We start from the raw sequence: 14,535 nt of genomic DNA, 5'->3' as shown, positions 1-14,535 counted from the left end.
CTTTTCAATTAAATTATCTAATTGGGATCAGAATCATTATGAATCACATTTAAACAATACCTGATGTCAGTGTATTTAGTAGTTGGATTCAATTGTCAGGCAAACTATGCAGACAGTTCAAAAATAGCATGTTCAAATTGAAGGCTAATTGTTTGAGATTTACATTGTCGTTTAGGCTTCAATGTATAGTAATTTTGTAACCTTTTTGAAATATATTTCTAAATCAAATATTTGTATAATTTTGGGGTGGCAGGTAGCCTAGTGGTGAGAGCATTGGGCTAGTAACTGAATGGTTGCTCGATCGAATCCCTGAGCTGACAAGGTAAAAATCTGTTCTGCCCAAGAACAAGGCAGTTAATCCACTGTTCCTAGGCCGTCATTGTAAATAAGAATTTGTTCTTAACTTCTTGATGCACCCATCCCGTTAGCGGGGTCATTTTCGTCAACATCCGCTGAATTGTAGAGCGCCAAATTAAATTACTAAAAATATTAAATTTTCATGAAATCACAAGTGCAATATAGAAAAACAGTTTTGCTTGTTGTTAATCCACCTGGCGTGTCAGATTTCAAAAAACCTTTCCCGCGAAAGCATATCAAGCGTTTATGTAAGGACATCTCTTTCAGCAGACAAAACATTAAACAGCTAGCAGACAAGTAGATTGGTCACAAATCAGAAAAGCAATAAAATGAATCGCTTACCTTTGGTCTTCGGATGTTTGCACTCACGAGACTCCTAGTTACACAAATGTTCCATAAAGATTTTTTTTTTTAAATCCAAAATACCTCCATTTGGTTGGCGTGTTATGTTCAGAAATCCACAGGCTCGAGCAGTCACGTCCGGTCAGACGACATATTCCAAAGTATCCGTAAAGTTTGTAGAAACATGTCACAAGTTTTTTTAAATTTTTTTAATCAATCCTCCAGTTGTTTTTACAATATATAATCTAATATTTCAACAGGACTGCAGCTTCTTCAATAGGAGAGAGAAACTGCTCCAAGCTGTTGCTCATTTTTCTAAATAAAAGCCTGAAACTATGTCTAAAGACTGTTCACAACATGTGGACGCCATAGGAAAAGGAATCTGGTTGATATCCCTTTTTAAATGGAGTGAAGGCAGGCAATGGAACGGGAGAGCTTTCAGGAAAAACAGCACCTCCGGGTTGGATTTTCCTCAGGTTTTTGCCTGCAATATCAGTTCTGTTATACTCAGACAATATTTTGGCAGTTTTGGAAACTTTAGAGTTTTCTATCATCTGACAATTCTGCATACATATGCATATTCTGGGCCTGAGAAATAGGTAGTTTCATTTGGGTACGTTTTTCATCCGAACTCCTATGATCTCAAGGATACAACATGTACTGACCAAATAATTGCAGATATTTTTATGATTTATTAGCTACTGTATGAAGTTTTCATAGGGAAACCTTTGCCCATCTCCCAGACAAACTACATTATAGCTAAATACTTTAGCCTTTGATTTGCAATCCTAAATGTGATTTTTGTTGTGAGAAACGATTTGTTAATGGTAGTGCTTGTATCCCCAGCTCACGTTCCATAGACATTGGTAAACATAACGTATGAATTCTATGATGTGATATAACATTGGCTAGTTACATTGAATAACAAAAAATATTTAAGAGACTAGACATGCAACATCCCAGTGTTCACCTCTTTTCTATCAATGTTTCTACCGTCCAAACACTAGGGGAGGGATAATGTATCACACTCGCACGATTGGTCTGTTGTGAAAGATTGAAGGATCACTCTCACCACTGTAAGTGTGCTCGAGCTCCTTTGTGTTACGTTGTAGTTTTTCACTCGGCTTTACGATTTTCCATTTGAGGGTTTTGTCTGGGACAACATGGCCGCCGCAGCAGGTCGCTACTACAACGAGGGTGGCAGAGCAACGAAAAGACAGAAAACCGAAGACGGGATGACGACGGTAAGCATTGACTCGCCACTTCGTTGGGAAGGAAAGGTTCATGCATCAGTAAAACAAAAATAGCCGGCGTTTTGGAACTTCAAGTGTGCAAAATATGAGTGCTGAACATGAGCGAGCCGAAACTAGGCGGAACTAGTTAGCTATGGTAACGTTTCTGTAATTGGCTAGCAGAACTAGCCTCACAACCGGCGTTTTTGCTTGTTCAACCAAGCTTGTATATAAAATCAAACTATATTAAACGCTAACATGGTTAACTTAGTTTTTTTTGTCAGATGTGCGGTTAATGAAGCTATGTTTCTAGTAAGCTAACGTTAGCGTTGTGTGATGAAGATTTAAGTTCAGGTTTGTCATCAGGCTCACCATCAATAAAACCAAGCGGAGATGCTTGGTGACCATTTTCATTAATTTAGTACACTTGTTTCCTAGTATTTGGGAAGAACCTTGTGATGATATCACTTGTTTGTATGGGGTAACGTACGCTATTTTGGGCCTACGTGGAATGTACGACAAGCGTTAGCCAGCTAACAATCTTCTGGCAGGCAGCCATTCCACTCACTTATGCACGGTCTTGTCTTTTCAAGAAGACCAGGATTTATGCAAAGCCCCCCACTACTCTACAAATTCAGTTTGTGTTGTTCATATCAACCCCATCACTGTTTAGGTTTTTTTGGTACCCTGGGGTGGTGCCTGTCATTAATGGAGGGTTGGTTTTGATTGGTATACACCCTGGGGATGTGTATATTATCGTGGTATTGTCATCTGTAGTTTTATTTATTTATTTTTAAATCTAACTTTTTTGTCTTGTTTGTAAGGAGGGCTATGATGACCCCCATAAAACGCTCCCTTCCCCGGTGGTCCACATTAGGGGCCTTGTTGATGGCATCATGGAAGCAGATCTAGTGGAAGCCCTGCAGGAGTTCGGGACCATCAGGTGACTGTCCAACACACTTGAACAAGCCTTTTCTTGGACTGGATAGATTTTAGATTTTGCATCATTGATGTATTTTCTTCCTGTAGCCCATTATCCTAATTGCAGTGCATAGAAACTGAATTATTCAATCTTCCATTCTCTTCAGTTATGTGGTCATGATGCCCAAGAAGCGCCAGGCCCTGGTGGAGTATGAGGACTTGAATGGATCCTGCAACGCTGTGACTTACGCAGCTGAGAACCAGGTCTACATTGCTGGGCACCCCTCCTTCATCAACTACTCCACCAGCCAGAAGATCTCCCGGCCCGGAGACCCAGACGACTCACGCAGCGTCAATAACGTGCTTCTGCTCACCATCATGAACCCTATCTACCCCATAACCTCGGTAACACACCCACCGTTATACAAGTCAGCTGTTTCATTGCAATGACAAGGCACCATTGTTTGGCTCACTGCAACACATTGTTTTACACACCGTTAAAAGTCCAATTCAGCCATTTCTTTTGTCTCAATACCCAGAAATGATTTGATAAGAATGAAGTACCTTACAGCAAAGAGCAATTTCTAAAGCAAGAATTTCGCAAGGACTGTCAGAGTGGTCTAAGTGGGGTGGTCGAAAACTAGATGTTATTGACTCTTTCTCATTAGTCTATTAACTAATTTACCACCAGGCAGGCAGGCCCCAACTCCATCCCAATAAAACAGGCTGACATTTGTGCCAGTCTTTTCAAACAGCTCTTACAATAAAATGGCATTATATTATCATTTTCACAATTTCCCAGTATTATTCCAACCTCAGTGTGGAAATACATTGTAGAATAATAGTGAAGACATCAAAACTATCAAATAACACATATGGAATCATGTAGTAACCAAAAAAGTGTTAAACAAAGCAAAATAGATTTTAGATTCTTCAAAGTAGCTTGCCTTTGACAGCTTTGCACACTCTTGGCATTCTCTCAACCAGCTTCACCTGGAATGCTTTTCCAACAGTCTTGAAGGAGTTCCCACATATGCTGAGCACTTTTTGGCTGCTTTTACATCCCTCTGCTGTCCAACTCACCCCAAACCATCTCAATTGGGTTGAGATCCGGTATATCAATCTGTCACTCTCCTTCTTGGTCAAATAGCCCTTACACAACCTGGAGGTGTGTTGGTTCATTGTCCTATTGAAAAACAAATGATAATCACAGTAAGTGCAAACCAGATGGGATGGTGTATCGATGTAGAATGCTGTGGTACCCATGCTGGTTCAGTGTGCCTTCAATTCTAAATAAACCACAGACTGTGTCACCAGCAAAGCACCTCAAACCACCTCCATGCTTCACGTTGGGAACCACACATGTGGCGATAATCCGTTCACCTACTCTCCTTCTCACAAAGACACAGCGGTTGGAACCAAGAAGCTCAAATTTGGACTCATTAGACCAAAGGACAGTTTTCCACTGGTCAAATGTCCATTGCTCGTGTTTCTTGGCCCAAGCAAGTCTTTATATTTTGGTGTCCTCTTAGTAGTGATTTCTTTGCAGCAATTCAACCATGAAGTCCTGACACACAGTCTCCTCTGGGGCGGCAGGTAGCCTAGTGGTTAGAGCGTCGGACTTGTAACTGAAAGGTGCAAGATCAAATCCCCGAGCTGACAAGGTAAAAATATGTCGTTCTGCCACTGAACATGGCAGTTAACCCACTGTTCTGAGGCCGTCATTGAAAATAAGAACTTGTTCTTAACTGATTTGGGTTTAAAAAAAAGTTGATGTGTCTGTTAACTGAGTTTATTTGGGCTACAATCTGAGGTGCAGTTAACTCTAATGAACCTATCCTCTGCAGCAGAGGCAACTCTGGGTCTTCCTTTTCTGTGGCGGTCCTCATGCGAGCCACTTTCATCAAAGTGCTTGATGGTTTTTGTGACTCTTAAAATTTTCCGCATTGACTGACCATGTCTTACAGTAATGATGGACTGTTGTTTGTCTTTGCTTATTTGCGCTGTTCTTGCCATAATATGGACTTGGTCTTTTACTAAATAGGGCTACCTTCTATATACTACACCTACCTTGTCAAAACACAACCGATTTGGCTCAAATGCATTAAGGAAAGAAATTCCAAAACTTAACAAGGCACACCTGTTAATTGAAATGCATTCCAGGTGACTACCTCATGAAGCTGGTTTAGAGAATGCCAAGAGTATACAAAGCTGTCATCAAGGCAACTGGTGGCTAATTTGGAGAATCCCATATATTTTGATTTGTTTAACACTTTTTTGCTTACTTCATGATTCCATACGTTATTTAATAGTTTTGATGTCCTCACTATTGTTCTACAACTTAAAAAAATAGTAAAAAGAAAAATTGTTGAATGAGTTGGTGTCAACTTTTGACTGGTACTGTATATAAAAGACAGGAAAATCAAGTTTGACTGTACTGGGCCTTCAATCAAACTATTTTGGTTCTCTGTTCTGCAGGATGTGCTGTATACCGTCTGTAACAACTGTGGGCCTGTGCAAAGGATCGTCATCTTCAGGAAGAATGGAGTTCAGGCCATGGTGGAATATCCTTTGCTCAAAATCTCATTGTTCAAAAATGTGTATCGGACCTGGGATCTCATCACCACACCGGTTCACATTCCCTGCAGTCCATGCCACACAATATTAATTCACTCCACACTTGAAGCTTCTGTCAGCACCCCTGACAAGTCGTCTGTAGGTGGCAGCTAGTAAATATTTGTTTATTTGTTCTTGATATAGGTCTAATTGTGTAACAAGTGCTCGTTGTTTTCGTGAGCAGAGCTTTGAATGACAAGGTGAACATGTAATGTGTAAAGTAGACAAATGCTTTTATTATCCATAGTTTCCTTCACTTCCAATACATTTGACTCTGTACAAAGTGCCCAGAGGGCGAAAGCCTCTCTAAATGGGGCAGACATCTACTCTGGCTGCTGCACACTGAAGATTGAGTACGCCAAGGTGAGTGGTTACATGCTTATCTCCATTTGTCCATCCAAACACTGAGCTCATTTCACTGAAGGAACACTGCGATGGGCAAAATAATGAAATGTTTGAATGTCTTGTCTTCACAGCCAACCCGCCTCAATGTGTTCAAGAACGACCAGGACACCTGGGACTACACAAACCCCAACCTGAGTGGCCAAGGTAAAACACACACGGCCCCTCAAGGCGTCCCCCTACCCTTCCTCTCCTCCTTTTGCTCTAATGACACTGTGGGATGGGTAGAGTCCCAGGCCTCCGGCTGTAGTGCCTTTGAACGCCCTGCTCCACGGTAACTTTGGCCACAACCACAGCGAGCAGCGGAAGCTGTTCAGAGGCACTACGTCTGTGATGCATCACCCTGTGTCCTCATGCTCTCTCAACACCACAGACGTGCAGTAAGGGCACGAGGAGTGACCTTGAGGGGCAGCCATTTTGCAGCACATGCTCCTGCATGTTGAATTGTCTGCATTGCGGACCACGCATGCATTCATGGGTAAACTGATGAATTCCCTGTTATGCCACAGTGAAGAACCTGGGGTCTCATCACACAGGTTCACATTCCCTGCAGTGCATGTCACACCTCACAATCTCACTTCCACAAATCAAGCTCCTGTCAGCACCCAAGCACTGTGTTGCACTCTAGGCGTCTCACTTGGAATGCCCATGCATCCGTTAATCTTAAACATATTGGAGATTTTGTTTGCAAAATACAGTTCTGGTTATTTCTTCCTTTTGATTAGTCAATCACAGTTAAGGTCGGGTTTTGGCATTCAAATCTGTTCCTTGGGGCTTAAGTGTCTGTAGGTTTCTATTCTAGCCAGGGGGAGTTAGATAACCGCTGACCCTGTAGTTGTCATGGACCAGGTTTCCCTGACATTGGGAGGGATGGGGGGGGGGTTAAGTGAAATGTATAATCCACCCCAGAAATTAAACTCCTGTCAATTTGGTGAAAACCTATGTTCTACCGGGGTAAAAATTAAAATGCTCCGTCTGTGAAATCAGGAAAATCATGAAGGAACGTGTCATAGCTAAATGGTTCTCGTCACTGGAGATAACACACAAAAAAACATTACCTGCACTTCAGATCATCAAATCAGCCAGTCAGTGGTATTTGTATTTATTATGGATCCCCATTAGCTGCTGCCGAAGCAGCAGCTACTCTTCCTGGGGTCCAGGATGTGTATGGGCATACATTTATCCATTTATATCGTCTCATGACAAAGTATATATTTATTTTAGATGGTACACTGTTTAGATTGAGTACAAGTTATTCAGCTCAGTTTGCCCTTGCAATGCACCCTGTGTCTGGGAAACATAGCATCATACTCTGCACTTGCTCTGGGCAGAGAGGAACTGCAAGTTGAACCCGGTGAGAGACTCCTTAATTGATAGTAGTTTTGGCAATGTTACAGCTAGCTAACTACTTCACATGAAAATGACTTTGTTATCGTGTGTAGCTACGTTTGCTAGTTAGTCAGCCCAGAGAGAGTTTTGTAGTCAGATTTCCACAATGAATTTCACATTGCTAACAACCTTATGACAAAATGTAACATTTCTTTAAGGATTTTTTCACATCAAATCAAACGGTCACCTGCGCCGAATACATGTGTAGTAGATCTTACGTGAAATGCTTACTTACAAGCCCTTAACCAACAGTGCAGTTCAAGAAAGAGTTACATTTATTTGTAAATATTGTCCTAAGTAAATTTTTATATAAAGTAACACAAATTAACAATAGAGGCTATATACAGGGGGTACAGGATAGTTGAGGTAATTTGTACATGTAGGTAGGGGTGAGGTGACTGCAGTGTAAAAATAAATAAATGGGGGGGTTATTAATGTAAATAATCCGGTGGCCATTTGATTAATTGTTCAGCAGTCTTATGGCTTGGGGGTAGAAGCTGTTAAGGAGCCTTTTGGTCTTAGACTTTGCGCTCTGTTACAGCTTGCCGTGCGGTAGATGAGAGAACAGTCTATGACTTGGGTCTTTAACCATTTCTGGGGCTTTCCTCTGTCACCGCCTAGTATATAAGTCCTGGATATATTAGTGTTAACACTGTTAATCATAAGACTTAGTGGTTTGGGGTGGATTATCCCTTAACTTTATTTCATTAGGAATATTGCAGAGACATTTGTTCAATGGTATTTCTGGAACTTTCAAGAAGTCCAATTTACGACCTGTCAGTCGTTTACTCCATTTGTGGATGGATGTTTTGTATCCAAGTAGGGTTTCTTGTGGCATTCTGTCTCCATTTGGAGATGCTGTGCTGAACACATTTTTAGTTGGAGTGGTAGTCCATTTAATCACCCTGGCGAGTTTTTTTTTTTTTTTTTTGGTAGTTCAGGTTCTCATATGAGCTACAATGAATTTGTCTTAGTAGTTTCATATCCACCATGGCCACATCTTCATTTCAGACACTTGACACTGAGGTAACAGGTGACAAAACGCCTGTCCCATGTGTTTAGATGGTCCCTGTTAATGTGCAGGTGTTAAGGTGCGGCTGGCTGCCCCATGAGAAAGAGGTGCTCCTCATTGTGTCCTCACTGTGCACACTCATACAGACTCCACTACAGCTCCCACCCACTGGTACTCCAAACCAACCAGCTCCTCAGTAAACATCGGACACAATGGGGGCAACAGACACTGGAATTCACACAACCTCAACTCTCAATACTTCCTACTCCCAATTTTCACCACCACTCTCCACTTCTGCAAGGAAAAAACATTTTACTCTTTATCCCACTGTTGGTTTAAGGAAAGTAGCCGTCCTGTTTTGATCATGGTAAGGGCCTGAGACACTCCCAAGAGTCAATTGTGAGCAGACACCCAGCATTAACCACCACCACAGACTGATCTAATAGATTTATAGCCATCCATCCTCTTACAAGTACAGCATATCTCATCTCCAGAATGCTGAAGATCTCACGTTTTGACAAAACACATTGTGTGATGGGGGCGGGAGTCTGGTGTGTGGCCGATAAGGCCACTCCTCCCAGCCCTCGGGATCTGACTGTCAGACACAACCACTTCAGTGAGCAACAGAGGAGTTTTCTAAACACACTCTAAACAGCCTAAGAAGGGAACAGATGACACTACATACTGAGACAATATACAGAGGCAGAGAGAGACAACTCTTTTCTCAAACTACCACTATGCCATCCCATCTCTTGACTTGTGTGTGGGCTTCCTTTTGCTATCACTCTCCCATCTTGTGCTGAACAACATAACACACCACCGAGCTGAATATTCACGGCAACGACACCAAGCTGAATCGCCATGACAACACACCACGCAGACAATGCCATTCCAGATGATTTTACTGCCAAGCACTAGATGCCTTTCACTTCGCCATGGGGGGACCACCTCTATTGTACAAAAAAAAACAAGCAGCACGTGTGCCCACTTACATGAGAAGACGCACCCCACAAACTCAAAAGGGGACCACGAAGACACAAGCATCAAACACCCGCCAAGCATACAAGCATAGAGGCAGACTGATAGAAACTTCAGCATTTTCCCAAAGCTCTTTCTGCATTGATGGACTCAGGTGCTGTTTTTTCCCCTTTACCTTCCCCTCCCATTTCCTCTCTTTTCCGTGCTGTTCTTGTTGATTCTACTACGTTGTTTTTTTCTTCTTTCTGAACTGGCCCGTAAGTGATACCTCTAACGCCTCCCGTGTGATGCAGGTTTGGCTCTGTGTGTCTGACGACAAGACACGCCTCAATCAAACGGTGCAAATGTCCTCCTGCTTTGCGTTCAAAGCACGGTAAGCTGGAAATTGGCCTCAAATGGCAACCCATAAAAACAAAGGGACAGCAACTTGAAGCCAAGCATGGAAGATTGGTGGATGCTCTTTCTCTGGTGGTGTGGAAAGGTGGAAACTGTGAGTTGAAGCTGGAGTCACAGGTTTGGCGGGTAGGATCCTCGCTGAAGAGTGCCCCCCTACCTGCCCTCTGCATCCTGTGTTCTCCGTGTATGGTGCTGTAAGTACATGTAAAGAGACATGACTGACCTGGTAATAGATAATGATTGTAATGTAAATCGTTTGTTGTGATTGACTTTGTCAACCCCATATGTGAATCGTTGACTTTTATCAAACTCATGCATCAAATTCCAGGTCTGGAATCTCCTCAGATTTCTGCTAGTGCTCTTTAAGATAGAAATGTGTAGTCTCACAGCAACATGGAAATATATAGTTTTCCACATTGAGGCAGACCACGGTTAGATGTATAAGCTGATGTAGTTTGTAAAATCACAGTAAGCTGGACATTTTAGGACATTTCTTTGTTTGTTGGGTAGTCCATGATATTATCCAGATATCCCTTATTGATGTCACCTATTAAATCCACTTTAATCAGTGTAGACGAAGGGGAGGAGACTGGTTAAAGAGGGATTTTTATGCCTTGAGACATGGATTGTGTATGTGCCATTCAGAGGGTGAATGGGCAAAACAAAATATTGGGGTATGTTGGGCTCCTGAGTCGCGCAGTGGTCTAAGGCACTGCATCTCAGTGCGAGAGGCGACACTACAGTACCTGGTTCGAATGCAGGCTGAATCACATTCGGCCATGATTGGGAGTCCTATAGGGCAGCGCACAATTGGCCCAGCATCATCCGGGTTTGGCCAGGATAGGCCGTCATTGTAAATAAGAATTTGTTCTGAACCGACTTGCCTAGTTAAATAAAGGTAAACATTTTATTTAAAAATTGCAGGTGCCAGGCGCACCAGTTTGTATGTGTCAAGAACTGCAATGCTGCAGGGTTTTTCACGCTCAATTTCCTGTGTGTACTAGGAAATGGTCCACCACCTAAAGGACATCCATCCAACTTGACACAACTGTGGTAGTCAACATGGTCCAGCATCCCTGTGGAATGCTTGACACCTTGTAGAATACATACGGACGAACTGAGGCTGTTCAACTCAATATTAGGAAAGTGTTCCTAATATTTTGGTTAACTCTGTATATTCATTCACACAAAATAGGTCCAGCATTCCAGGCAAGGCAATATGAAATTCCAGGCCTGGTTTTTGTTTTTCTGTCAACTGTATTTCAGACTTTGTGGCCCCTGGGTGGGGTACCATTCATTTGTTGTCAGACTAGGAAACCCAACTCATGCTAAAATCAATCAGTTGTTTTGATGTCTACATTTAATAGGAGAGTATAAATAAAGAGTATAATAATTTGGAATTAAAAATGTATCTTAATTCATGTAGCCCGTTAGTGTTTCAATTTGTTTTTGCCACGGTTGTGCTCTAGTCTGCTTTCTTAGAACATCCTTCACAATATATTTTTCTAATAAATGTATTGAGCCTTTCTTTAGGTAGAAGAATATTTGTTTAGAGTTTGTACATAATTTGTTTTGGTTTTGACTATGTGTATGTACCTGTACAGATGCTGACGCTGAAGGCAATTGGAACAATTCACAAGGTGTGTGAGTTTAAATGGGAGTGGTTAAGAGTATCCATTCCATATGCTGTGCTAATGTTAAATCCTCCTACAAATCTCCAGTATGTTACATTTTGTAGTTATGGTAACAAATACATATGATTTTCTTAACACGCTCAATATCTCTACCCAGCTTCTTGTGCATGTTAATCACAGCACTGACCCATAGTTTGTAGATGTACCCCTTTTGACACACTGATAGACTGTCGAGTCAGGGGCTCACTTTATTGCTGTTTCTTGCCCTCAGATCCCAATGCCAACCCCAACAAGCGTGTGAGACAGCCAGCTCTACTAGGAGACCATCCTCCAGAGTATGGTAGGCAGAGACGTTCATTGTACTATGAGCGTCACAGGTCAACTCTGTTGGGATGTCTAGAATGACTCCAGTAACAGTTTGAGTTTGCCCAATCACCCCCTATCTTTTTCTTTCACAAGGCGGCCCAACCGGTGGTTATCACGGCTACCATGATGAAAGTGGCTACGGACCTCCTCCACACTACGAGGGTGGTCGCCGCATGGGGCCTCTGATGGGAGGGCGTGGCCGCGGACGTGGCGGCAGTTACGCGGGACCTGGGTATGGACATGGCCCACCTCCCCCTGGTGACTACAGCGCCCACGCTGACTCCCCCGTTGTCATGGTGTACGGCCTGGAGCCCCCAAAGATCAACGCCGACAGGGTCTTCAACGTCTTCTGTCTCTATGGCAATGTGGAGCGGGTGAGTTCAGATGGGAACAGTGCATTACTGAGGCGGAGGTTAAAGACTCTTCATGGTTATGTTCTTGCTGGGGGTATAGACTGGTGAAAACAAAGTTCTATGGTCATGTTGGAGGTGGGTAGTAGCAGTGGTGGAAAAAGTACTCAATTGTAGTACTTGAGTAAAAGTGAAATACCTTAATAGAAAATGACTTTAGTAGTATTCTACTTGGTGACTTTCACTTACGGACAGACAGGCACACTCAATTACAAATGCTGTATTTGTGTTTAGTGAGTCTGCCAGATCAGAGGAAGTAGGGATGACAATGCATAATATTGATAGGTGCGTGAATTGGACCATATTGCTGCCCTGCCTAAGCATTCGAAATGTAATTTTGGGTGTCCGGGTAAATGTATTGGAGAAAATCATTCTTTTGGAATGTAGTGGAGTAAAAGTTGTCAAATATAAATAGTAAGGTACAAATACCCCCCCAAAACAACTTTAAAAGTACTACTTAAGTATTTTTACACCACTGGATAGTCGGATAGGTTTTCTGAGCCCTGTCCCCCTCCGTCCTCAGGTGAAGTTCATGAAGAGTAAGCCGGGGGCAGCCATGGTGGAGATGGGCGACTGCTACGCTGTGGACCGCGCCATCAGCCACCTCAACAACAACTTCCTGTTTGAACAGAAGCTCAACGTCTGGTCAGTGCTGCTTTCAAACTCTGCATACACATTGATGTCCATAGAAACTGACTAGAAACACATTGATGCAACATGTTGTCCATCCTCTGTCCACAGTGTGTCCAAGCAGCAGGCCATCATGCCTGGTCAGTCCTACGAGCTGGAGGATGGCTCCAGCAGCTTCAAGGACTTCCATGGCTCCCGCAACAACCGCTTCACCTCCCCGGAGCAGGCGGCCAAGAACCGCATTCAGCACCCGAGCAACGTCCTGCACTTCTTCAACGGGCAGCCCGACATCTCCGTGGAGGTCTTCAACGGGGTAAGACAACTGGAGAGGATTGGGGGCTGGAAGCTTAGAATTGGGCTGTTGGTTCTCTTGGGAGGGTTGAACTTGACAAGTTTGGCTTACTTAGTTTGTGTGTGGGTGGAAAATGCATTTCTCATGAACAAACCCTTTATCTATCCTTTCAGGTCTGTGAGGAACTTGGTGTGAAGAACCCATCTAACATCAAACTCTTCACTGGAAAGAGTGAGTAATATGAACTTTATTTGCATGAATTATGTTGCATCTGGTCTTTTAAATTGGAGTGAGTTCCCATTGGTTTGATGTTGCAGTGTCAATAAATTGGAATTTGTGTCTCTCGCCTCGGGTGGCGCGACAGGTGAGCGGAGCTCATCCGGGTTGCTGGAGTGGGAATCTATAAACGACGCCATGGAGGCTCTGGCCATGATGAACCACTACCAGATGAAGAACCCCAGTAAGTACTCAGACTGCGATAACAACACCACAGCTAATGATACCAACGGTGAGCAAACACACAGTAACTAGTCTGTCATTCAGGAGTGATTTTCCCAAAAACATGATCTTTAGTACTAAGATCAGTCCGGGATTCATTCGAAGGCCCTGCACCACCCTACTGACAATGAGCCTTTTTAAAAGGCAATTTACCAAATGTTCACAGAGATCACATTCATGGTAAACGCTTCGGATGTTGACTCATGCATAAATCGAGGAACACTGATCTTAATGCTAAAAATTCTTTGTTTTTGGGAATTCACCCCAGACTAGTTAACGAGAATGTATTATTCTGGCCCGACATCTCTCCACAGTTGGCTAACCTTCCCCCCCTTTCTTCCAGGTGGTCCGTACCCCTATACACTGAAGCTGTGTTTCTCAACTGCGCAGCATGCCAACTAGGCATGCCAACTGCCCCCCCCACTTGACTCTGTGTCCATGCATAGTGTATATTGCAGTCATGTCTTCACTCCAAGTCCCCTCTATGACCCAATGAATTGTAAACAAAATGTATGAGATTGACCAGCGTTTTCCTTTAACTTAAGTGATAATATTGAGGGCAAGATTTTTTACCAGTGTGTATTGTTTGATTTTTTATTTTAAAACATTTGAATTTGTTCAGTACATTAGACCGCAGAACAAAGAACCTTTTCCTATTATGAAACAAATTAAAATTCCATGTTAACACTGCCTCTTTTTTTAATAAAGTGAATGGTGAACTATAGTGATATTTTTTTCTTCTTTCAGTTAGTAGATGTTAGGCTTAAGCCCTGCCTTGAATCCCTGGATCTGTGAAATCCATCCCCTATACTAGGTGCCAGTGAGACATCAGATTCTGAAACACAGATGCCACCCTCTTCAGTACATAGCATCAGATACAAAACCATGAACAACGTCAGAAGAAATACAGTTCACTCTTAGTCACATCCGAACAGAACAATTTGATTGCTGTAGGCGGTTGATTACTAATCCCATTCTCAAGGAGCATGCACTGTATCACTAACTTTGAGGTATGACTGTTTGCTGTCAACAACTAATCACTGAATATAAAGGTCATTCT

The 14,535-nt window shown here is 42.7% G+C and overlaps 2 protein-coding genes across 5 annotated transcripts in view; one reads left to right on the top strand and one right to left on the bottom strand.

Annotated features, from left to right (window-relative positions):
* Window positions 1-1,819: 1,819 nt before the first annotated feature.
* LOC135550836 (heterogeneous nuclear ribonucleoprotein L-like) lies at window positions 1,820-14,199 on the top strand. Of its 4 annotated transcripts, none has more exons than XM_064981981.1 (14): window positions 1,820-1,943; window positions 2,756-2,874; window positions 3,020-3,257; window positions 5,331-5,418; window positions 5,737-5,831; window positions 5,945-6,017; window positions 11,250-11,285; window positions 11,551-11,619; window positions 11,739-12,019; window positions 12,579-12,700; window positions 12,797-12,998; window positions 13,151-13,208; window positions 13,342-13,485; window positions 13,819-14,199. In XM_064981981.1, the coding sequence occupies exons 1-14, from the start codon at window positions 1,863-1,865 to the stop codon at window positions 13,875-13,877; spliced, it is 1,665 nt and encodes a 554-aa protein (XP_064838053.1). In that variant the 5' UTR covers window positions 1,820-1,862; the 3' UTR covers window positions 13,878-14,199. The 4 variants fall into 4 exon arrangements, with proteins under 4 accessions (XP_064838053.1, XP_064838052.1, XP_064838055.1 ...); XM_064981980.1 differs by having other exon boundaries at window positions 1,822-1,943; window positions 13,151-13,211; window positions 13,333-13,485; XM_064981983.1 differs by having other exon boundaries at window positions 1,824-1,943; window positions 13,342-13,437.
* The window catches only part of LOC135550839 (cation channel sperm-associated auxiliary subunit gamma-like), a 28,121-nt gene continuing 27,778 nt past the window's right edge, over window positions 14,193-14,535 (bottom strand). The window contains exon 30 of the mRNA XM_064981987.1: window positions 14,193-14,310. Coding sequence (XP_064838059.1) covers window positions 14,219-14,310 — 92 coding nt within the window. The 3' untranslated portion in view covers window positions 14,193-14,218. The remainder of the gene's footprint in view (window positions 14,311-14,535) is intronic.

The sequence above is a fragment of the Oncorhynchus masou genome, chromosome 12 (genome assembly GCF_036934945.1).
Source record: "Oncorhynchus masou masou isolate Uvic2021 chromosome 12, UVic_Omas_1.1, whole genome shotgun sequence".
Lineage (NCBI taxonomy): Eukaryota > Metazoa > Chordata > Actinopteri > Salmoniformes > Salmonidae > Oncorhynchus > Oncorhynchus masou.
The sequence above is the reverse complement of the archived record's forward strand: the minus strand, read 5'-3'. Positions and strand labels throughout refer to the sequence as shown.